This window comes from Lactuca sativa, chromosome 1, assembly GCF_002870075.4.
Source record: "Lactuca sativa cultivar Salinas chromosome 1, Lsat_Salinas_v11, whole genome shotgun sequence".
Taxonomy (NCBI): Eukaryota; Viridiplantae; Streptophyta; class Magnoliopsida; order Asterales; family Asteraceae; genus Lactuca; species Lactuca sativa.
The window spans coordinates 24,647,080-24,670,304 of NC_056623.2; the positions used below are offsets into that span (position 1 = coordinate 24,647,080).

Consider the following 23,225-nt stretch of genomic DNA (forward strand, 5'->3'; position numbering starts at 1 on the left):
ATGAAACATTTCATAACAACAAGGATCAAATAAAAAATAATCTAAATTAGCATTTAATCACATTATTATCCATATTTGATTTATTTAATGATTTCTTGCAAAACAATTTATCAATTTACTCAAAATAATTAATCAATTATCTTATAAGGAAACAATTATCTTATTAATTGATAAATATCTTCAATTAGATAAAAAATATAGTGAAATATATCATATAATCGGATTAATATTGATCTAACATGATAAGGTAACTATCCCAATGCAAAAACAGCAAGAAATCCCGAGATAACCTCCATCTGACGAGTAGACTCGTCGAGTCAGGCTTGGACTCGTCGAGTCACCTTGGACTCGGCGAGTCCAGCCTCCAGAATCCAAAAAATCAAATTTTTTTTAAACATATTAAGCATCAATACAAAAGAAACTAGTCTAGGCTCTGATACCACTGATGGGTTTTGGTCATAAGACATCCTATGTGCTCATACAAACCCTAATGCTTGGATCTAGGTTTCTCTATTGTACATGCTTTGAATCCAAGACTATAAACCCCAATTCTAGCATATGGAAATCAATATTAACATATAATTAGGTTTAAGATATTACCTTGATTGTTATGTAGCAATAACAATCCCAATTCCTCTTTGAATTGACTTTGGAAGGCTTAGAGTCACAAGTGTCACTCCTCTAATGGTTCACAAACACCATAAGCAAGAGGATGAAGAGGAGAGAGGATGGAGGCTACCAAAACCGTGTGAAAACCCTAGCAAGAAGCTTGTCCACGTTTTTGGTCCTTAAGGGATCTATATATAGTGAGGCAATTAGGGTTATCTAACAAGGAAACCCTAATTTGGTTACTTAAGCCCTAAGCAACCCATAGACTCATTTAATCAAGCCCTTGGACGATTTCCTTATGGGCTTCCCATAAGAATTCATCCACCTCTTGATTTAAGACAATACATGGCCCAAATTGCAATTATCTTATAATTACAATTCCAGTCCCTTAAGTTTAATTAATCTCTTTTAGTCACAAAACTAATTACCAATTAATTATTGACTAATGTTAATTAAACAATATGATTTCTCCTTTAATATATTATTCCCATAATATATTAATAAATCATATTTAATCATTTCTCTCCATAATTCATCCTATCAAGTTGCTTTGGTGAAGGCAACCCAAAAGGACCATGCACCATCGGGTCAAGTACATACCAAAATAGTTATGGACTTAGACACTAATCCAACAGTAAGCTTTCTTTCAAAAAATAAAAAGTTTTAGTTTTTTTACTAACAAATCCCACCCCGCAAGGGTATTTTCGCCATTTGACTAAAAATACACAATACATATATATACCCCTTCTTATCATTACAAAGTTTTGTGATGGCACATCAATTATTGCATTACACTTTCATCTAAAAGCTATAATTAAAGTAATTTAAGCTGTCGTCAGTGCTAGATTCCCTGTTCAACCACCAGATCTTGAGGTAATTTGTAGTATTTGGCAGATCTTTAACTTTAAATTAAAAGTGGGTTTGTAATTTATTATTAGCTTCTATCAATTTTCATATCTTGCAGGGACTGAAGAAAGGATGATTTGGGGAAATATGTTCCCTTTAAAAAGTGGTGATTGTCCCAAGAGTTTCAAGGGGTTTAATGCAAAAATACATTCTTGGTGATATTCTCAGAAATTTCTCTTTTATGCTAGAAAATGAAGTCATCATGGGCGAAAATCGCCATTGTTTGGAAGCAATCTTCGAGTGCATTGACATCCATGTTACAAGTAAGATGAAAAATGTTAAATGTTTAGATTAATGATATGTGTCGTCATGGTTTGTGAATACTTGACCAAAATACCCCCTCCCATCTGGTAAATCGTACAACTAAAATTGATTAAAAGAATTATGGAAAAGCACAAAAATATTAGATTTCTAATTTTGTTAGTGCCAACTTTTTTTTTTATCATATGGTAGTACCAAATAGACTAAAGAAACATTTTGTAAATGCAGATATTACGCTTTCCCATGGTAAAAAAGTCAAACATAATAACAGGAGTCCAGAAGGTGGCCGATATATGAGCTCCCCAACCACTACACTACCAAATACAAAACCCTCTGATGTAATCCTACAACATACAAACCGGCAGATACACGGATACTTATCAGAGCAAGCAGACATGATTGAAAAGTAAGCTATTTTATAGATTTTATTTTACTAAAAATACTTACCTGAGAATATCTTCTCTTTTAATAGGATTATAAGTTGTTTTTTTATGAGTGTCTTTGAATCTGTTTTAAAGCTTGTCCAATGCATGAGTTTCTTAACTAATAAGTGATGTGAAAATACATATAATCATTCACTGATGTTGGTTAATGCAGTGAAGTATGTAGTGAAGCTGCCCGATGGTGTTATAATTTATGAATCACCAAAAGAAGGTGTTGATTTTTACTTGAAAGATGGTAAATAAATAATTATGTAATTAGTTTATTTTCTTTCAACCATTTTCATGTAACAAAATTTCTTTAAAATAATATGATACTGTCTTACTAGGTCATTAATGTTTGGCACTTCCAAAAACAATTAAGACAATGACAAGAGAAGAGAAAGCCGATTTAATTGTTCAACCACAGTGTAAGATTCCATAAATATAATTATAAATTAAAATTGATAAATAATGTGACTTTTTATGAACTACATATGGATCTGGTGAAGAAGGGGTTACAATTACATCACTACCCAATGGCTTCTCTCCAATTCCACCAAATTCTATGCTTCATGTTGAATTAGAATTGGTATCTTACTTATAATAATAAATGAAAATAATATAAATGATAAAATAAATTAAAGAAGAAATTAATAATTGGATAATAGCAAACGCGCAAATTACCCCAAACCATAGGGACCCTTCGTGTAATTTACTCTTAAAGTTTTTAAAAAATATAAATATAAATCATTTATATGATATGCATGTTATGTTTTTAGGCAGTCGATTATGTTAGTGAAGGAGGGCAGTTTGGGGATTATGATGAAAAGGTTGTGAAATCATTAAGAGTTTCATGCTGGTTGAATGCTGCTGCTTGTAGCCTCAAATTAGATGATCACAAAAATGCAATCTTCTTATGTTCAAAGGTAATCAATCAAAAAACCAGTATAATGTTTTTTAAACAATTCCAAGTTTTAATTATTATTATTATTATACAAGGTTGTTTCCAATAGATGTTGGATGTTGAGTTTTACAATGTGAAAGCTTTATACAGAAGGGCACAAGCTTACATGGAAACTTATGATTATGAATTGACTGAATTAGACATCAAGAAGGCCTTGGAAACCGATCCACAAAACAGGTAAAACTATAAAATTTGGAGGTCATTTTGGTCATTTTATTAAACCTCTATAATTTTGTTTTGGTTTTGTTATTTTGTAGGGAGGTAAAGTCTATTCACAAGACTTTAAAGCAACTTGAAGCTGAGAGTAACAAAAGAGATGCTAAACTTTATACAAATATGTTTGCCCAAATGGCTAACGATTGTTCTATACAAACTAAGGTTTTGATTTTCTTCTTTTTTCAATTAATTTTGTTTTCCTTTTTATAAAGTATTTTTTTCCATTGACATCGGTCAAAGTCAAAGCCAAAGTCAAACACTAATATTGAATGAACTAATGTAGTAGAGATTGAAGATTGAGAAAGTGGAGAAGAATGAGAAGGATGGTGTTATGGGAATGGAATTGGAAAAAGAAGACCAGCTGAAGATTTGATATATTCAGTTGCTAAATTTATTGAAGTGTCATTCTAATCAGGCAAAGGGGTTGATATTGAAGGGTGTAAGCTCTTGAGTTGGGAATGGTGGCCCTGGTTTGATTATATGCTTCACATAACGGGCAACAACCTTGACTACAAAATTGGTTTCATAGACAAAACGCAACCACATTATAATCAAAAAGTCAAAATCGTCATTTGGAGTTGTACTTTGGTAAAGAGGTGTTGTTACAAAAACTTTATAAATAATTGTTGTTGCCGCACTTGCTATTTGCTTTGCAACAGAAAGGGGTCATTATATTATAGCATAGTGCAACATATTTGTGTGTTTGTAAATGGGCGGAACGTACACAATAGCAACATAATTTACTGTATTTACCAATTAGAACAATGTAATATACTTCCACACAAAAGCAACACCTTCCAACCCCCACAACGCGAGGGTTACCTTTCTAGTTACATAAAAAATACATCCTGTTGCTTTTGCAGCAACCACAACTCTAGAACATTCAAGCCCGTTGTGCAAATGCAAGTATACTTTGATACATGTCACGTGATGCCTCAACTCCATAATCCTTCATCCACTACAATACTTGTTTGAAGATATCATAACATTTAAACAACAAAATTAAAAATAATTGATGCATTATTTTATGATTAATGAATAAATATCTTGAGTAAATATGATACTTTCTCTAATTTCCAGTAGCTAAAAGATTTATTAGTAACACCAAATAAGTAGATTTATTAATTTCAGCACTCGTTACCACTCTTTATAAAATATTTGCATAACTCACAACACATCGGTTTGCCATGACGAACAGAAAACCCGCTCCACCAAATATTGTAAGAATAGCTACCAAATTTCAAATTTTTATGGAAAAAATCATAAAACCAAACAACTATAATTTTCGGATTTGAAGCGATGAGAGACATCTTTTTTAAATAAAAAATGTAAAACCAATCAACTAAAAGTCTCAGGTTTGAACCGGATTGATAAATCTTTTTATGGCAAAAGGCTACAAACCAAACAACTAAAATTTCTGGAAGTGAACCTATAAAAATCATCTTTTTAAGAAAAAAGGTTAAAGTCAAACGACCAAAATTCTCTAAATTTTGAACCACAAACAATTAGGGATTCTACTCATTTGCAAAAACATAAAAAACACTTCAAAATGTAAAAACTTTATGAAAATTGGGATAAAACTAATAAGCATTGTGATTTTATAAGGAAAATTGTTAAATCAAAACCCATCGGTTCCTTTTGATTTCCAACTTTGATGAATATCAAAATTGCATTTGAACACTTTCCATATAAATTTCCAAACTACCCTTTAGTCAAGACTTCAAATGATCTTACTACACTTCCATTCAAAATTCGTTTTCTTATTTTTTTTTTCTTTTCCTTTTACCGGTAATAATCCTTTCAAGAATAATAGGAGGACCAAAAAAACTCATGAAATATTTAAAAAAAAAAAACCATCCTTTTCAAATGAAAATCGAATCAGAGAGATACCAACTTCCAAGAAAAAAAAAGAAAAAAAAAACTTTCCTTAATTTTCCCATGGTGACATAAATACCCTTCAATAAAAATTTCACCATACCATCTCCCGAAGAAATTGGTCCAATTACAGATGCAATTGCTAGACCAAGCCATATCCATGCTATTCAAACTCCAAGTATTCAGAAAAAAAATAAAAAAATGTTTCAAAGTCAACCAAAACAGATTCTGACCAAATTGTCCCTTCATCCTTAAAATAAACATTCGGCTATGATTAAGCTCCAAACATTCAAATTTCCCTTTATAGTATTTATTAGAGTAGTACCCATTATCAACCAAAGATAAAAGTAATCAATTGATCTTTTTGCCAATCCCTTCGCTAATATAGTAGCATAACTTAAATTCCAATTTCCAAAAGAACACCACTTAGCAACTAAGAATCCAACGAATTGAAGAATTAAACTCAAACCAATATCCTTGTTTATGAAGTCCCTATCCTTCTTGCAGCAATACACAAATAAATCATAATCTTCTCACCTGTTACAGATTTGTATGACTTAGTTCCAAAGTTACTAATTAAGATCTCTCTTATTAAAGTTATGATTTAGGAAAATACTTAGTGATGATACATTCTTATTGGAAATCGCTGTGAGCCTTCCTAGAAGATACTTGGTGATAATAAATTCATATTAGCATCTTCTTCCATATCTTCTTCATTAGCATCCCAAAGAAACCGATCATATGAAGCAATTACATAACCGTGTGATGATCGAATGAACAAAAATTAGTTTAACAACCAAAATTCGATCCATAAAAGGAAGGTAAATTTTTTCAATTGTTGTGAAGATGTTTAGCGATCAAAGTAACCATCTGTACGAATTCCATCCTTTTGTGTCTCCCATATCAAATCAACATACATTATTGAAAAAGACTTACCATCTTTAGGGTTTGCCAGGATTTCTCTGCTACAATACTCTTCAGTGCACGATAATGTTCTCACACCTTTTGAAAGAACCAATCAAAACATGAAATTGGAACAGAAACCCAAAATATAATGCATTATAAAACTGAAAATCTTTCTATTATCTCCCCGGATTTCCATTTGATTAGCTTAGGTCCAATTGAAATTGAAAAGATTCTTAATTTTACAGAAGGGGAACGTAGGGGAAATCGACCGATTACATACAAGTAATCTAAAATTGAAGTATACAACATCAATAAACGTAACGACGAAGAAAAGTAGTAGGTACCTTGAAAGCTGACCCCATGGATTGATTTGAATGGAATGGACAAACAAATTGTTTGAGCTTTGAATCTACGCTCCCTAGTGAAGGAAAATGCTTTCTCTTTTCCAATCCAAGCCACAACTCGAAGCCTTGAATACCACTTTCCCATGTAAGTCACCTAATTTGTCCTGCCGTTGAAGTCCATCTGAATTCATGAATGGAAGCGTAAGGCATTATTGGGCATATCCTTTCGATATCATCTTCCATTACCACACACAAATTATGGTGATATAATATCATCTTCCATAACTGTTGACATCAAATGAAACAATTCAACCGATTGTTTGAAACGTAGAAACATTGAACATCTTCCGATCATTATATACGACATTTTTCTCTATTGTGGTTAGGTCAGTTACCGATTAAGAAGGAAGCAACCTCCTTATCGTGGTTGGTTGAAGGAGAAGTGCCATAATTAAAACATTGTTGGAAGGATCGATAAACCGACTGTGAACGTGGGGGAGAAGAAGAAGGAAGCGTGCTGAAAGACGATGAACCTCCGATTAACCGATTGCTGGAATCGTCTTGTAACCGTAGATAAGGAGTTTAAATGGTTGAGTTTAAAAGTTGCAGGAGTTTGAACGGCTCAAATTGGGACGACCGTAGTTATACTCACCCTCGTCAATACTGTTAATAATATCTTCCAGAAGCTTTTAATATTGTTTCCGAATAAATAAATATGACAGAAGTAAAAAACGCAAGGATGAAAAGCCCACGCTTTGCCACAAAACGTTTTTTTTCATGTTTTTATGAAAAAAAATGTAAAAGTTTTGACTGCAAGGACCATAAGTGTCAAAATAGCTAAAGAATTAAAAGGATAGGAATTAATAACTTTTTCGAAAAGGGATCAAAGTTGTTCAATCATTAAAGTTTTATGATCAAACTTTAAATATTAAAAGGTTCTTAAAAAGTATAAAATTATTGATTACAAGGACCAAAAATGTCAAAATGATAAAAAAAATAAAGAGCCAAAGTTGCCAAAAAAAAATTAAAAAAAAAAAAAAAACAATTTACTATGATTCATTTCTTTAGTATATATATTAATAATTCAACAAATAATTATGGATTATATTTACCATGGGTCGGCTCTCTATCACCTTGCAAGCCCAAACAGCAACCCAATAGCCGGATATCCTTGGACCTTGGCAATGGACCAGTGGTAGCCGATCACCAGAAGCCTATTTTTACACATACACACATCAAACATGTCGTCTTTGATATACATAATTTAAGTATCAAATTAATCGGATATCCAAGTTATCTTTTTCTAATATTATGATTCCCATAATAATATTATCGGTGGCAACAAACTAAATATCATTAAAAACCTTATATCAATTTGTGGTTTTACTTAATACAATAGAGTTTATCTGGAATTTGACATGATTGAAAGTATGAAGAACTAGGTTATAACCCGTGGACATCACGGTGTGAAATTTAAAATAATTTCAATTAAATTATAACTTAATTATTGAACAATGTTTTGTAGTAATTTCATAATGATATAATGATTGGTTGAAATTACGAAAACATAATAGTTTGAATATCCAATCGGCAAATTTGTATTTGTAAATATGTTAGAAAATTATTATTTTGTAGAATGCAATATAAATTTAGATAAAACAGAAATATAAATTGATATAACTAATAAAATTATACAATGTTTTATAAATTTTAAAAAACTTCTTTAAAATTACGAAAACATTTGAATATTTTATTTGTTAGATTATCATCACTATCTAAAATCAATTCTTTTATTAGAAAAAATGAAAAAAAAAAAAGATAAAAAAAATGTATTTTAAAGATTGTTTTAAGTGTTATTTTGTACACAAATTAATATTAAAATACTGATTTAATATACAGATTGTTTTTTTAAGATTATTAAAAAAGTATTTTTTTACCGAAATATCCACCAACTTATCAGTCATCCCCCTCCCCTTTAGCTGTAAGCCTGTAATACAAACGCCGACCTAAAATTATCCCTCCATAGATATTTCTGCTAGCACCAGGAACATCTCTATCGTATTCATTTCTAAAAGGGGTATACAGCTTTCTCCATTTGTATCGATGAAGGAAGAGACGAAAATACAACAATAGAAGAAATTTCAGTTGAAGAAAAACTTACAATGAATCAATCATTGATTGATAGTCGATGTTGAACTGAGAGACTGAAGAAACAAAACATTGGGGGTTGAAGATATCAATAGTGAAGGTAAGAGATCATCAATTGTTTGTCAATCTTAGTTTTTTTTAAGAGAACACACATTATTTGGAAGACAATTTTACCTGATTTTTTTTTTTTTTTTTTTTTGCAGAAATGTTGTATTTGAAGATGTTTGACAGAAGATCTGCAAAATAATACCTTCAAATTCTTTAACTCTGGAAACATAATCAGGTAGCTTTCCATTTACTTAAAACTTTGAAGGTTAAATTCGAATTCTGTTAGTATTTGCTTAAAATATTAGGCAAAATATTTACTGATCAATTTGAGTAAATAAGAGATTTATTTTGTTTCATATACCTTCCAAATTAAAATTTATCTTTGTATATTATTTAACAGTTTGGATATATCTACATATATGATTTTAAAAAAGCATAGGGTTCTTGAACTCCAAATCGTGAAAAGGGGCTCTAGATGAGTAAAGTAAAGAATGGAAAACAAAGTACTTAAAAATTCAATCCTCAAAATCCCAAATTAACATTCAGAATTAATAGAAAAAGAGAAAAAAAAAATCATGTCCAGTAAAGAATCTCTAATCTTAGTGTGATTATATAAAGCCTTTCTATCCAAATCAAACTCTGTTTTGGTATAAAAATGTTAAAGTATGATTAGGTAAAATATTAATCTTTTAGACAATACAATATAAATTATCATGATTATAGCATGTTACGGGCAAGCGTAAAATTATCAAATTATAAAGATGGAAAAATTAAAAAAATGGAAAGAGTGACATAAAAAAGTTTACAGAACATGTCTTGTTTACTTTTGTATAAAACGCTATTAGGGAATTATTATTAAAGTAAAAGTCTATTAACTAATTTACCATGATCAGTTTTGTAAAGTTGAATTTGAAAATAATAAAAATGCAAACAATATAAATAAACTATCACAAATATGTACAAATGCACTAAAGGGTAAAATTGTCAAATTACAAAACTGGAAAGTATGGCATTAGGTCAATGTGGTAAGACTCTTTTGAAAGTAACCATAAAAAATAGCAATGTACTTCTAAAAAAAGTATAAGCAAAACCATGAAATCCCAAAAAAAATCCATCCAAAGCCAAGATGTTATATTTGAAATAAAGCTACATATTTATTTAAAAAACAATTTATACATCATAAATATTGTTTTAAAAAAGATAAGTAAGATATTAAAATTAATGTATATAAAAAAAACTACAATAAAAGGATATTACCATACAAAATAGTATAATCACAAAAGTACAATTTAATTATCAAAATGATATAATTTTTGTTATAAAAATGTTATAACAGAAAAAAATATATATATAATTGAAAAAAACAAATGAAAAGTTAGGCTTTGATTAAAGTAAAGTCTATTTGTTATAAAACTGTTCCAAATATATATATATATATATATATATATATATATATATATATATATATATATATATATATATATATATATATATATACTCTTACATTGTCCTTTTTGTCTTTTGAGTACAAAATTCAAATAATACAAATTTGTGTTATAGAACTGTTAAAACAGAAAGTATGATGTTATAAATGAAAAAATCAAACTCTGTTATAAATTAAAAATTAACTGTCCTTTTTGCCCTTCGATTAGAAAAATGTAAAATCTGAAAAAATAAAGGAAGAATTTCAGAATTTTTTTTTTGGAAAAAACAATTTCTTAAACATTCTTTCATTACGGAAAAAATAATTTTGTTTGACTGTCACACAAACACATACAGTAACATAAACGCAATCACAAAAAAGCATCCAAATCAACCATTAATAAGACAGTAAGTTCAATATATTTCCCTTTTTGCCCTATGAGTAAAGAAATGGTATAATAAAAAAATTTGTTGCAGAAAACTTTGATGTATGCTATGTAATGGAGTTTTCTTAAAGTAAGATTTTCGACTGTAACACACACTCAAACATAGTTACTGTTTGTCATATACATGAATGTAAGATGCTATAAAATGGAGTTTTCATTGTATTTTCAGAAAATAAAAAGCGACATACCAGATGGATTGAACAGGTGCAGACTGAAAAGAAAAAGACGCCAGAAGAAGATGAAATTTTAAGGAGAAAATAATTTTGTTTTGGGGTTCGGTTTTTATAACCGGTAAATAAATGAATATGATGTATATTTGGTATAAGATTAATATATTTAAAAATAAATGCAGATTTAAGGGATATAGTAAATCAAAATAATTTAAATTTCATTGATATGATTTAGTCAAACGTAATATATATATATATATATATATATATATATATATATATATATATATATATATGAATTTGAAAGAGATAAGTTGTAAAATTAATGATTTCGTATAAATGCACTGTTGCATTCCTTTTACGTTGGATGTATATATATATATATATATATATATATATATATATATATATATATATATATATATATATATATATATATATATATATATATATACAGGGCCGGTCCATTAAGTTTCTATGCCCCGGGCGAGATGAAAATTGTAATGCCCCCATGCTTGTACCATACAATACACCAAATACATACATAGCTAACATGTATAAAACAGAAGTTCAATATATATTTGTATTCAAATATTTGTAAAAATACAACCAAAAACAATATGTACACGCAATCGTTAAAATAGACAACAAAAAAGCAACTAAAACTAAAAAACTCGTAGTAGAGGTCAATCAAAATTTGTTTAGAAAAAGACAATGAACTTTATGGGGCTAACATCTAAAGACATGTACTTTGAACCAAATGTGCAACAACAACAGAATTTTGAAGCTACTTCAACACTTACGAGACCATAAACAAAGGCTATAAAAACATCCAAATCATACTTAACTTCAAACTTTCATTGAAGCGATCAAAAAACATACCAACTTGGGCAAAAAAATAAACCCCATATCATATTTGAGAGATATCAAGGCCATTTAGAATCTACCATGAGCATATCAAACAACCCCTAACTATTCCTCTTAAAAAGCAAATAATAATCAAAATAATAAATAATAAAAATAAAACAGCTTTTAGGAGAACATTTTTTTAAAGTACAAAGCTAAATTAAATAACAAAAAAGCCAATTGTGGCTGGAAAATAATATGGGTAAAATTAAAGTAATAACTACTACAAGTTACATCACCAAAAATTATTAAATTAATAATGAAAATAGCAACATTCAGCTTTTGAAAATAAGCTAGCCACATCAATGTACTTTCGAGATTGATCCAGCCATACCATTGCACTTTCCTGTATTACCAAACAATAACAATGCACTTTTAATTACTAGCTAGCAATAGCATTGCACTTTACTGAAGCAAACCACAAAAATCATATACAAAGCTAAAAATTTCGAGCCAAAGAGAGGAGGAATAATAGCTCAAACAGAGGTGAAATCAGATACCAAAATCCAATAGGTCTTTAAAAGACTTTGATTTTTTTTGTAATAAAAAAGAGAAGAAATCAAGCAGATTTTTGAAACAAACCTAAATAAGTAGATTTCGAACTCAAAGAGAGAAGAAATCGAGTCTAATAAAACATGAACAACCACAAACAACAAGAAACAATCTGATTTCCGAAACAAATAACAAAAACCCTAAACATAAATCACATCAGAAATTAGAATGAGAAGTCAGAATAAGAGAAATTCAACCCACCCAAATTAGAATCGTTGTATCAGAATCACAATATCTCGGACCTAGTAGGCTTGAACCGAGATCTTTTAACCAGATTAGAAATATCAGAAATCACAAACTAGAACTTGAAAACTATAGAAATTGGAGTATTTAGAAACCAAAAATCAGAAAAATTGACTGAAAGCGAAAAATACAGATGCCACATCTTACTTTTATTTATCAGAGACGCAACTTCTAGGCATCCAATCGACAACATGTTTCCAAGTGTCGGAAGACGTTTCGATTTTCTATGGGAAATTGAAGACGATTAGTGGTTGTTTGGCGCTAAGGTTTCATTTCCCTGCTCCTCCTCACGTATTATTCTATCAGATAACAAAGACATGGGCTAATTATTTTGGGCCGTAGACTTATTTTATGCCCCTAAAAATGTGCTGCCCTGGGCCACAGCCCAAGTCGCCCAGTTATTGGGCCGGGCCTATATATATATATATATATATATATATATATATATATATATATATATATATATATATATATATATACGATCAAATTTAAAATAACAATTGTTGATTTTATGTTTTGAGTGCAGATAATTTTGGGCGGGAAAAGTAGGGACTAAATAGCAGGTGGAATGACATGTGGCAACACAAAGGACTTAAAAAATGACACGTGTCCGTTTAAACACCCTTTTATTAAGAACTAGGTGTGAGACCCGTGTATTACACGGGTTGATTAAAAAAGTTAAATATGCGTTGTAGACATTAAGTATTTTCTAAAGTAAAATTTTGAAATAAATATAAATGAAATGATGAATAAGTAATTCAATCTATACTAATAAAAAATTATTATCATGTTTTAAATAATCATGTTGAATATAAATGTGTAAAAACTAAGTATTTTTTAATGTAAACTTTCGAAATAAAAACAATAAATAGAATAAACACCATTTATGTAATTTGTCTTAATTAATCTATACTAATAAAACTAATTAATATAAATTCACAATTGGAATTCATTAATATATTAATAGAAATAAGAATTCATAAATGAAGGTTTACTATATACACTTATTCACATTAATTACTATTACTATGAGGTGACATTTAATAGGTAGAAGTTGAATAAAAACGAAAAAAAAAATATAAAAATGACAAGTGGAAAAAAAATAATTTTAAAATTCTAAGAAAATGACACGTGTCAAATTCAATAAGAAGTTGACATTTGGCAAATGGAATTCATTAATATATTAATAGAAATCAGAATTCATAAATGAAGGTTTACTATATACATTTATTTACATTAACTAGGTTATAACCCGTAGAAACCATGGTTGTTATTTTTATATCATTATAAAGACAATAAAATAAAATAAAATATCAACAAAAAAATGTAGCGTAACTTCGATTGTAAGAAAACATAAAATAATATGAAAAATAAAATAAATATAATAGTATAACATAAATTTTGAAACAATTCTTTTTATCTAAATATAATTTTCAAATTTTTTTTCCTTACTTTAGTGTCCATATATTGTTTGATTGTTTGATGAATCTGCAAAACTTTAATATTTAATTTAAAAGGTAAATATATAAATAAGTTAACTTTTTTTTTGAAGATTTATGTTATTCTAAAGTATTATTATTATTATGTAAGTATATGCAATATAATATCATAGTAATCAAATTTTGTTAATTTATTCAAATTTGGTCATTGTTTGCATAATTATATGTAAAAAACAATTTATCTATATTGCATAGATGTTATATGTAATGATCATCTAAGTGGGATGTAACTTAATTTTTTTAACTCTCACATTGAAAGATGTTTGTATTAGTGATCGAGTATATTATAAGATTACATTAATTCTTTAATTTTTTTTTGTTTAAGAAATGAATTATATAAATTATTTAATCATATAGTTGCAAATAAATATTTATATATAATATTTGATGGATATTGGTATGTTTATTATGTTTATGTATAAAATAGTATTTAAAATGATTAGAAAAATTAAATAATTTTTTTAATTCACCGTTAACAAACAAAATTTTAAATACATTACCTTGTGCAAGAACTTTTTTTTTTTTTTGAGAGATTGGTAATCTTGAATTTTGTAGTATTTGAATAGCATAATCTTTAAAAAAAAGTTATTTGTTAGAGACGCAATCGTGTTTTTAATTACAACCTTCTTGGGTTTATACTTTATATTTCAACCAAAATTTTAATATTGTTTCCGTTTAAGGGTGTTTATATTGTTTGTAAAAACCATAGAGGGACTAATATGATATTACTTAAAACTACAGGGGGACTTAAATATATTGTTACATTTAGGTGTGAATTGAAAACCAACGCATACGGTTTCGATTGTCAATAGAGAAAGAACGATACCTTCCAGAAGATCGAAGTCCCTTCAAAAGCTTATGAATAAACAATGGTGCACATGGATTGCGTTGTGGTTTCATTTTGGTATTAAGTGGCAGTACTATGGGAATAAGATTCAACCGATGAACCTCCGATGAATCAGCGATGAACAATAGGTAAAAAATTAGGGCAATTATTTGGGAAAGATGCACAACATCTGGGGTAGAATAAGCTCCACAAGTAGCATCTTACTAGTTAACCTCTGATTGATGTGCAAAACTTAATCTGGATTTTGTCTCCTGTTTCTGTATATTTTTTTGGGTAAAATTTTCCACTTGTTTTGTGTACAACATACTTGAAAAAATTGTATTATTTTATTAAAGTTCAATCTTCATATAGTATTGGGGAGTTGTTATTAAGAAGTCTTTCCTTTTTAGCTATATGTTATAATTTATTACCTCACGCACAAATTTATGCATACATGGAGTAACCGGTTTGTGACATTGGACTTGTTAGTAATCGAACTCTACATTCCGATAGGTAAACCCAATCTTCAAAATATGTATATTCTTGTTTCTTGACTTGATCAAACTCTATATAACAATTGTTTTTCCCAAGTTTTTTTTTTATGTTTAATTCATCAATTATGTAAATATGAATTTTCTTTAATTAACTAAAATTAATGCATAAAGGTGAGTTAAAATTTTACATATACATACAATTCTATTACATTTGTTTTTGTTGTGTTTGATGTGTTCAGGTAAAATTGTTGTGTGTGTATCTAAACTTGTATAACCAAGACCAATTGATAACAATGAACGTTGTCTTACCGTTATGTAGGAAATCTTTGTAATTGTACAAATGGTGTATTAAAAAGAATTCCCAGTACAGGTTTGTTATTGACTCAAGTGCTGCAGGCCTACATAATGCCTTGAAGGACAGCAGAAAGAAGGTTGTAAGATTCCTAATACATGTTTTCCTATTTATACCCTTTTGATTTAATAATTGCTATATTGTACTTAAAAATGAAAGATATTCTATACTTCGAAATATTAGAATGCATAAAAAGGTAAATCCCTAAAGTGTAAACTCATGAATCTACATGTATTGTCAAGTATGACTACATCCATAAAGGAAGATGATAAAATCAACAATAAACTACGAAATATGTTTGTACAGTAAAAAAACTAAAGATTTTAGAAAATAATACAATATTAATAGTTAGTTAAAGAAGTTACTTTTTTTTTTTTTGCAAAAACGGTCTTTATATGACACCCTCGTAAACAACAATGTACTTTAATACATATTACATACACACACATTGTTATTCTTCTTTTTCAAAAATGATCCCTGTTTTTTCTTAAGTAATAGAAATTACATAAATTGTCCATGATATGAAATTACATTGTTAAAAATCAAAATAAATGTACATAATATGGTTACCTATACAAAAATAATCCATGATGTGAAAATATGCATAATTATGATTGTTATCAAAGTACACTGTCACCATCATGTAATATACATAAAATGGTAGAGTACTTACAAAGTACGTTGCCATTTAATGTATATTACATGGTCTTTTCTAGATCCAAACGTAAAACTAACAACTTATGGTTTACAATGACATACAAAGTCAAATTGTCCAAGTGCAAAATAAAAATGCAATTTAGATGAAATGATAGGTACTATCAAAGTTTGTTGTCATTTTATATATATTACATGGTCTTTTTCTGAACTGAACCTTAAAGTTTTCCACTTATGGTCTACAATGGCATAAAGGGTAAAATTGTCCAACCTTAGAATGTCCATATTTTTTTTACAATTTATAGCAATGTACTCTCAAAGTGTTTTGCTATAAGTTATAAAGTTGTAAAGTTTTTTTCTTAAGTAACAGAAATTACAACAATGTGCTTTAAAAGTATATTGCTATAATTTGTAAAAACACATTTCATTTAAGAACAATATATGAAACATCTCATAAGTCTTGTCAATTGCATAAATTGGTAAATATGTGAAACATATTCTAAATTTGTAAAACTAAATAAATAAATAAATAAACGTTGTAGCATAATTAGTTTTTATTTTATTTTATTTTTTTTTAAATTTTGTCAGTTTTTAGGTTTTAGAATTTGTTTAATGTATTTTGTATTTATATTTTTAAATTACCCTTGATTATATAAGCTCAAAAACCCAAGAATATACCACAAAAAAAAATTAAGTGGATAACAGCTATGTACATATAAGTTTTTTTATGTAGCCAAACACATGTCATGAATATAAAAAAAAAATTAGTGAGAGAATTTGACCATCACACTTGTCAATTAAAAAAAAAGAAGGATTGAAACTCAAGAATTTAGTGAGAAAAAGCAATATAGTTTAAACTTTTTCTTATTTGAACATTATAATTTCAAAATTCTACAAAAGTATCTTGATGTTGTCAACATATATGAACCAATCAACATAAGAAACTAAATGAGAAGTACCATGTATGTTTATAATGCAAAGATAAACATAATATAACATAAAAATAATAAACATAATAATAATAAAATAAGAAGTATCATGTAAGTTTATAATGCAAAGATAAGAAAACATACGTATAAATGTGTGTAAACTATGTATGTCTATGTATCTGCATGTGTGTGTGTGTTTTAACCGTGTGAATTTATATTTCCATTACCACATACATATTGAGAGGATGGTGCATCAGAATCGTAAGAGAAGGAGAAGAAGAAAGAAATAAAATAAATAATAGAATTCAGATCACATAAACAGAATACAATGAAAAATTATTTGTTTTATATTAACCTGATGGATTCAGATGTGTGAATGCAGATGGTAGTTTGCAGAGATGCAAAAGAATTATCGGTTGAAAGCTTTGAAGACGCCCATGAAGAAAATATTTTTAGAGGATCGATATTTATATGTCTAATGAAAAGGTAAACATAAATAATCCAAATCAAAATTAAAATTTTCAAAATCTGTGTAATTTAACTATAATCATTGCTTTCCTATTATGGTAGAGGTTTATTTGGTATAAGATAAGTAATTGGAATATCAATCCCTGATTTTAGGAGATATCATATCTCTATTGTTATTGTATGTATAAAAGTAAAACGTAAATTCAATGTTTTCAATGCAGGTAAATTTGAAATTTAAAACTGATTTGCTGAATAATAGGAGTTGTTGATTTCGAGTTTTGAAGCAAGGAATAGGCGGGAAAAACAGTCAAAACATAGTTGTGGTAGTGACACGTGGCAAGAAGGTGGATTAAAAGGATGACATGTGGCAGTTTAGGGAGGCTTTTATTAGGGAAGGAGATTACTATTACTATGAGGTGACATTTAATAGGTAGAAGTTGAATAAAAATGAAAAAATATATATAAAAATGACAAGTGGAAAAAAAATAATTTTAAAATTCTAAGAAAATGACATGTGTCAAATTCAATAAGAAGTTGACATTTGGCAAAATTATCTTTATTTATTAGGGTAGATTGATAAAATTGCACAAATGATCCTTATGGTTGGTAGAACATATCATTAATGGGGAGTTTGGCTTAGCTTTTGAATGACCAAAAGTCTTTTTAAAAAAAGATCATAGGCAAAAGATTTTTAAAAACTACTTTTGGATTTTGCAAAGAAGAAAAATTAACTTTTTAGAAAAATTAGAAAAACCTGACTTTTTGTAACTTTTCCAAAAAAAAAATTTTGCCTCTAAAAAGCTAAGCCAAACACCCTCTAAAAGTCTTTTTGAAGAAATTTTAATATGATTGATCTTTTTCAAACTTAAAACGTACACAATGAGTCATGTTCTGGCAACGATGCGTCTTTTAAACCTGAAAAAAGACTAACCATATTATAAACACCATTTATGTAATTTGTCTTAATTAATCTACACTAATAAAACTAATTAATATAAATTCACAAATAGAATTCATTAATATATTAATAGAAATAAGAATTCATAAATGAAGGTTAACTATATACATTTATTCACATTAATTACTATTACTATGAGGTGACATTTAATAGGTAGAAGTTGAATAAAAATGAAAAAAAATATAAAAATGACAAGTGGAAAAAAAATAATTTTAAAATTCTAAGAAAATGACATGTGTCAAATTCAATAAGAAGTTGACATTTGGCAAAATTATCTTTATTTATTAGGGTAGACTAGTTTATAACCCGTGGGAACCACGATTATAAAATTAATCAAACTTTTATAGTAAAAACTCAAAATTATTAATAAGTTATTTTAAATAAATTATTAATTTAAGAGATATTTTTTATTAGTTATGTGAAATTATAATCATTGATTCAAATAAATATATAAAATTAATTTTTAATATATATTAGATATTTTTTATTTGTGAATTAATGAAAACAATAATTTTAAATTTTAAATTTTAAATTTAAAATAGAATCACATTAATGAGGAGGTCTAATAAATTTAAAATGGAAAACTAATAAATTGACAAGTGGCAACACATTAATTAAAATGTCTAATATGATGACACATGGCAAAAGAGTTACTCTTTTATTAGTATAGATAGAATTTGCGGAAGAGTCGTCATGTAGTACAATGCAATAACATGAGAAAACTCTACCACTTGCTAAACCTTTGACATCTTATTTCACATATGTGGCTCTTTCCACAAATATTTGGCATCAACTACATACTCAGCCACAATATTTTTGGATCTTTCATCCAACAATTGCAATATCATGTCAAACATCACAAATAACAAATGTGTATTCTAGTATTTTTGGAAAACATTGTGAGGCTTTCATTTCAGTTCTCAAAAAAAAATTAAAAATATATATATGAAAAAGATATAAAAAACCAATTTCTATCTTACATATTGATTTATATTTCAATATTACATATTGATGATTTATAACATCTCTTGTTTTGAGCAAGGGACACAAATATTGTTGAAAATAATTGGTTTTCTTTAACAAATAATTTTTTTAAAATTATTAGAAAAACATTTTTTTTTGTTGTGGTGTAACTGTTATGTCCCCTGTCAAGGGTTTTGGATGCGTCATTGATAATATGATTAGTTCGGTCCATCTTTTGTCCCAAAACCACGCTAACCGTGGTATTACTTGCATCACATATTATCTCGAATGAGAGTTTCCAATTTGACAGTTGTATGATAGGAGCAGATGTGAACAAGTCTTAACAATCGAATGCATTCTTGTATGCATCATTGAAGTTGAACCCGACCACCTTTTGTAGAACTTGACACACTTGTATCGTGATTTTTAAAAAATCATCAATGAGGCATCGATAAAAACTACATGGCCAAGAAATGAACGCACTTCCCGAATATTTGTCGTGTAAGGTAAACTTTTGATGACATTAATTTTAGCCTTGTCAACTTCTAAACTTTTTTTTGTGACACTATATGTCCAAGTATAAAACCCTTATCAACCATCAAATGACATTTTTCGTGAAGATACAGGAGTGAAACAATCAACATATTGATATTGGAACACCAAATAAATTCTTCCAACTCAATCATAGTTGAACACTAGGTATGTGTCAATGCAACTTTGTAAGGTCTTTGTGAGATTTATGTAAACATGAATCAAAGGAGTTTCCATAGGTTGTTAAGTCATCCATGAAAACATCTATGATGTTTTCAACATATTTAGAAAAATGCTTACCGTGCATCTTTGAAATAATGTAAGTGCATTGCCCAACCCAAAAGGCATGCATCAACATGCGAAAGTGCCAAAAGGACAAGTAAATATGGTTTTCTCTTTATCTTTCGTGGGAACCTGAATTTGATGAAAACGAGAGAAACCATCAAGACAACAATAATATGACTTTCCAACCAATCTTTAGAGCACGTGATCTATGAAAAGCAAGGGAAAATGATATTTTCTTGTTGAGGCATTCAACTCCCTATAATCGATACACACCCTTTACCCATTTTTCATATAAGTGGGTAACGAATCAACCTCGGAATTATTTATCATTGGGACTCTGGCCTTTTCAGGACAACATGAACCGATGAACGAGACTTACCTATTTACTATCGAAAATGGAATAGATCACACATGCATTCAAGAGCTTCATGATCTCCTTTTTTATTACCTCCATCATCAGTGGATTTAATATTCTTTGTGGTTCATAGGTTGGTTTGGAGTCTTCCTTCATCAAAATTTTATGCATGCATAAGGAAGGACTCAAACCTTTGATGTCCACAATGGTCCATCATATGGCCTCCTTGTACCTTTTCAGCAAAGTCACCAACTCCTCTTTTTCTTTAATGGACAAATTCTTGGATATTATAATACTCAAAGTTTTCTCCTCTCTAAGGTAGACATGCTTTAGATGATCTGGAAGTGTCTTTAATTCCATCTTAGGAGCCAGTACAATAGAAGGAAGAAGTTTTATGCCAGAAACGCTCAATTTCACTTTAGCATTATCATACCTCATTTTCTTCCTTTCTTCCATGAACTCCATAATTTCTAACAACTCCTCATCTAGCTTATAATTTCCTATAATCTCCTTGAGTAAATTTTTATCAAAATTCCTGCTCAAAATTAACTCCAACAAATCATGGTTAGTCAACTCAAAACACTTTTTCAATCAAAGGCGAAGTAATATCAACAAAATCTATAGAATCAACATCCCTTGAGTACCTCATTGCTTCATAATTATTGAAGTTAATGACCTCCCTATCGAATTCCATAGACAATGTATCATTGTAGACATCAATTTTTGTGTTTATTATTTTCAAGAATGGTTAGTATTAAACTCAAGGTCGGGTTGTCATCATCTCCCATATCAATGTATCATCTATACGAAATACTAGTCCATTAACTTGCACTAGAACATCCTCTAACATACCGTTTGGGCGTATTATAGAACGATTTGCAAGTTGGATAATAACCCTAGTTTTGCTTAAAGTGTCTATTCCAATATATTTGTAAACAAAATAAGGTAAAACATTGATTGAAACTCGTAGATCTAGCATAGCAAGGGGACATAAAGATTTCTAAATCTGGAAGGAACAGTGAAAACATCCAAATCCTTGCAATTTGGAGGCATCATTTTCTACAAAACTACATAAACATCTTCACTCACTTTTACTGTCTTATTACCTCGCAACTTCTTTTTGGATGTGCAAAGTTTCTTAAGGAACTTATGAAACATCCTAAATTTTAAAGCAATTTTTTTTCATTTTTATTTATTCAAAATATAAGTCTTACACATGTTTTATTACATATTTAATTATAAAAGAGGGTTTTAGCGGAAGTATTAAAATATTTTATTTATGCTTTCAATAATGGTACAATCATGCGTGAGACTTTTTTCAGTCCAAAGAACAACCTTAAAAGTAGTTAATCAACAATGGTAAGCCGAGGCTTAGTAAATTCCCCTTAGATACCATATACCCCAGTACATATACAATGCATACACATAATGGTCATCAACATACAGTTGGTCCTCCCCTTTCGCCTTTAGCTTAAAGCTGGTTCGCACTTTTGGCCTTCAGCGTCATGCTGGTCCGCCCAAGTATATTGGCCTTCAACACGAAGTTAATCCGCCCTCAACTTATATATATATATATATATATATATATATATATATATATATATATATATATATATATATATATATATGTAATATTAGCACTTATATAATAGACAAACAGTTCAACACAATAGATAACTAACTATATCCTAACATACAAAGATGCATATTGGAGTATAAAATATACTGAGAAGAACTCACATGGATAATTTATTATAGGTTTAATAGTTAATCGGACAATTCAACTGGCGAGCAACACGCCAACGAGGATTTGCCTATAATACTATAGTTTATTAGTTCCTATTGGAATTTGGTAATGAAAGCCTAGATCCTTCACTAATCTCACTGATTACTAAGATTTCTATCAAATAAGGATCAATCAAGTAGGACAGTTAGGAGGCAGGACCATTTCAGCATATAGCCTTTCTGAAATCTAACAACTAAGCCAATGTGGTCATTCTAGGCACCTCTCCAACATATCACAACATCTCCTGTAAGCAGATCAATCAATATTATAACTGGAATTACTGAAAAATCTTACTTAAAAATTTATAAAAACGACTATGAATATAAATATAAGTTACACTTAAATGCTTAGTAAACATAGCTTAACTTACAGAGAGTTTCTAGCGAAAACCGGAATTTACGCAAACAAAACTTCGATACCAAGCACTTCTATTCATCGGGCCATCTTATTTCGCAATATATCATTAATTAGATTCTTCAAAATCCCGAAAATACCTTAGAAGTTCGGATCTAGAGAGATAAGTGAGAGGTTTCTAGTGTAGAGAAAATGAATGACCAAAATGGCTATGTATAGCAAACTTTTGAAGGCATTTCGTGCGCTTTGTCGGGGCGTGCCGCGCCCTTGGCCGGGGCTGTTGGCGTGGCTCTGGTAGGATGTCGACACATGACATATTTTTGTGGTGTGCCA

The 23,225-nt window shown here is 29.0% G+C and overlaps 1 protein-coding gene and 3 long non-coding RNA genes across 12 annotated transcripts; 2 read left to right on the forward strand and 2 right to left on the reverse strand.

Moving 5' to 3' along the window:
• Positions 1-2,315: 2,315 nt before the first annotated feature.
• Positions 2,316-4,165, forward strand: LOC111876223 (70 kDa peptidyl-prolyl isomerase). Of its 7 annotated transcripts, none has more exons than XR_006188611.1 (6): positions 2,316-2,454; positions 2,546-2,626; positions 2,978-3,124; positions 3,253-3,339; positions 3,420-3,540; positions 3,662-4,165. XR_006188611.1 is itself a non-coding variant. In XM_042899602.1 (6 exons), the coding sequence occupies exons 4-6, from the start codon at positions 3,212-3,214 to the stop codon at positions 3,749-3,751; spliced, it is 336 nt and encodes a 111-aa protein (XP_042755536.1). In that variant the 5' UTR covers positions 2,316-2,454; positions 2,546-2,626; positions 2,978-3,124; positions 3,198-3,211; the 3' UTR covers positions 3,752-4,165. The 7 variants fall into 7 exon arrangements, 6 of the variants coding, with proteins under 6 accessions (XP_042755536.1, XP_042755548.1, XP_042755539.1 ...); XM_042899602.1 differs by having other exon boundaries at positions 3,198-3,339; positions 3,665-4,165; XM_042899614.1 differs by having other exon boundaries at positions 3,243-3,339; positions 3,665-4,165.
• Positions 4,166-5,527: 1,362 nt separating this feature from the next.
• LOC111876224 (uncharacterized) lies at positions 5,528-8,565 on the reverse strand. 2 transcript variants are annotated; one of them, XR_006188613.2, is made up of 5 exons: positions 8,441-8,565; positions 7,616-7,717; positions 6,899-7,166; positions 6,504-6,788; positions 5,528-6,255 (listed from the first exon to the last, which is right to left on the reverse strand). It is a non-coding gene; the product is annotated as an uncharacterized LOC111876224 (long non-coding RNA). The 2 variants fall into 2 exon arrangements; XR_002844941.3 differs by having other exon boundaries at positions 6,504-7,166.
• Positions 8,566-8,611: 46 nt separating this feature from the next.
• Positions 8,612-18,193, forward strand: LOC111876226 (uncharacterized). Of its 2 annotated transcripts, none has more exons than XR_002844948.3 (6): positions 8,612-8,751; positions 8,855-8,934; positions 14,679-14,912; positions 15,577-15,688; positions 17,561-17,678; positions 17,882-18,193. It is a non-coding gene; the product is annotated as an uncharacterized LOC111876226 (long non-coding RNA). The 2 variants fall into 2 exon arrangements; XR_002844947.3 differs by having other exon boundaries at positions 17,575-17,678.
• LOC128132573 (uncharacterized) lies at positions 11,750-12,802 on the reverse strand. The gene is made up of 2 exons (XR_008230650.1): positions 12,586-12,802; positions 11,750-11,989 (listed from the first exon to the last, which is right to left on the reverse strand). It is a non-coding gene; the product is annotated as an uncharacterized LOC128132573 (long non-coding RNA).
• Positions 18,194-23,225: the final 5,032 nt, after the last annotated feature.

What these genes read in the sequence shown, in the direction of transcription:
- LOC111876223 (XM_042899602.1), top strand. Translation starts at nt 3,212, where the DNA reads ATGTTGGATGTTGAGTTTTACAATGTGAAAGCTTTATACAGAAGGGCA. An exon ending in GAAACCGATCCACAAAACAG is followed by an intron (nt 3,340 to 3,419) that starts GTAAAACTATAA and finishes GTTATTTTGTAG; the next exon opens with GGAGGTAAAGTCTATTCACA. An exon ending in ATTGTTCTATACAAACTAAG is followed by an intron (nt 3,541 to 3,664) that starts GTTTTGATTTTC and finishes CTAATGTAGTAG; the next exon opens with AGATTGAAGATTGAGAAAGT.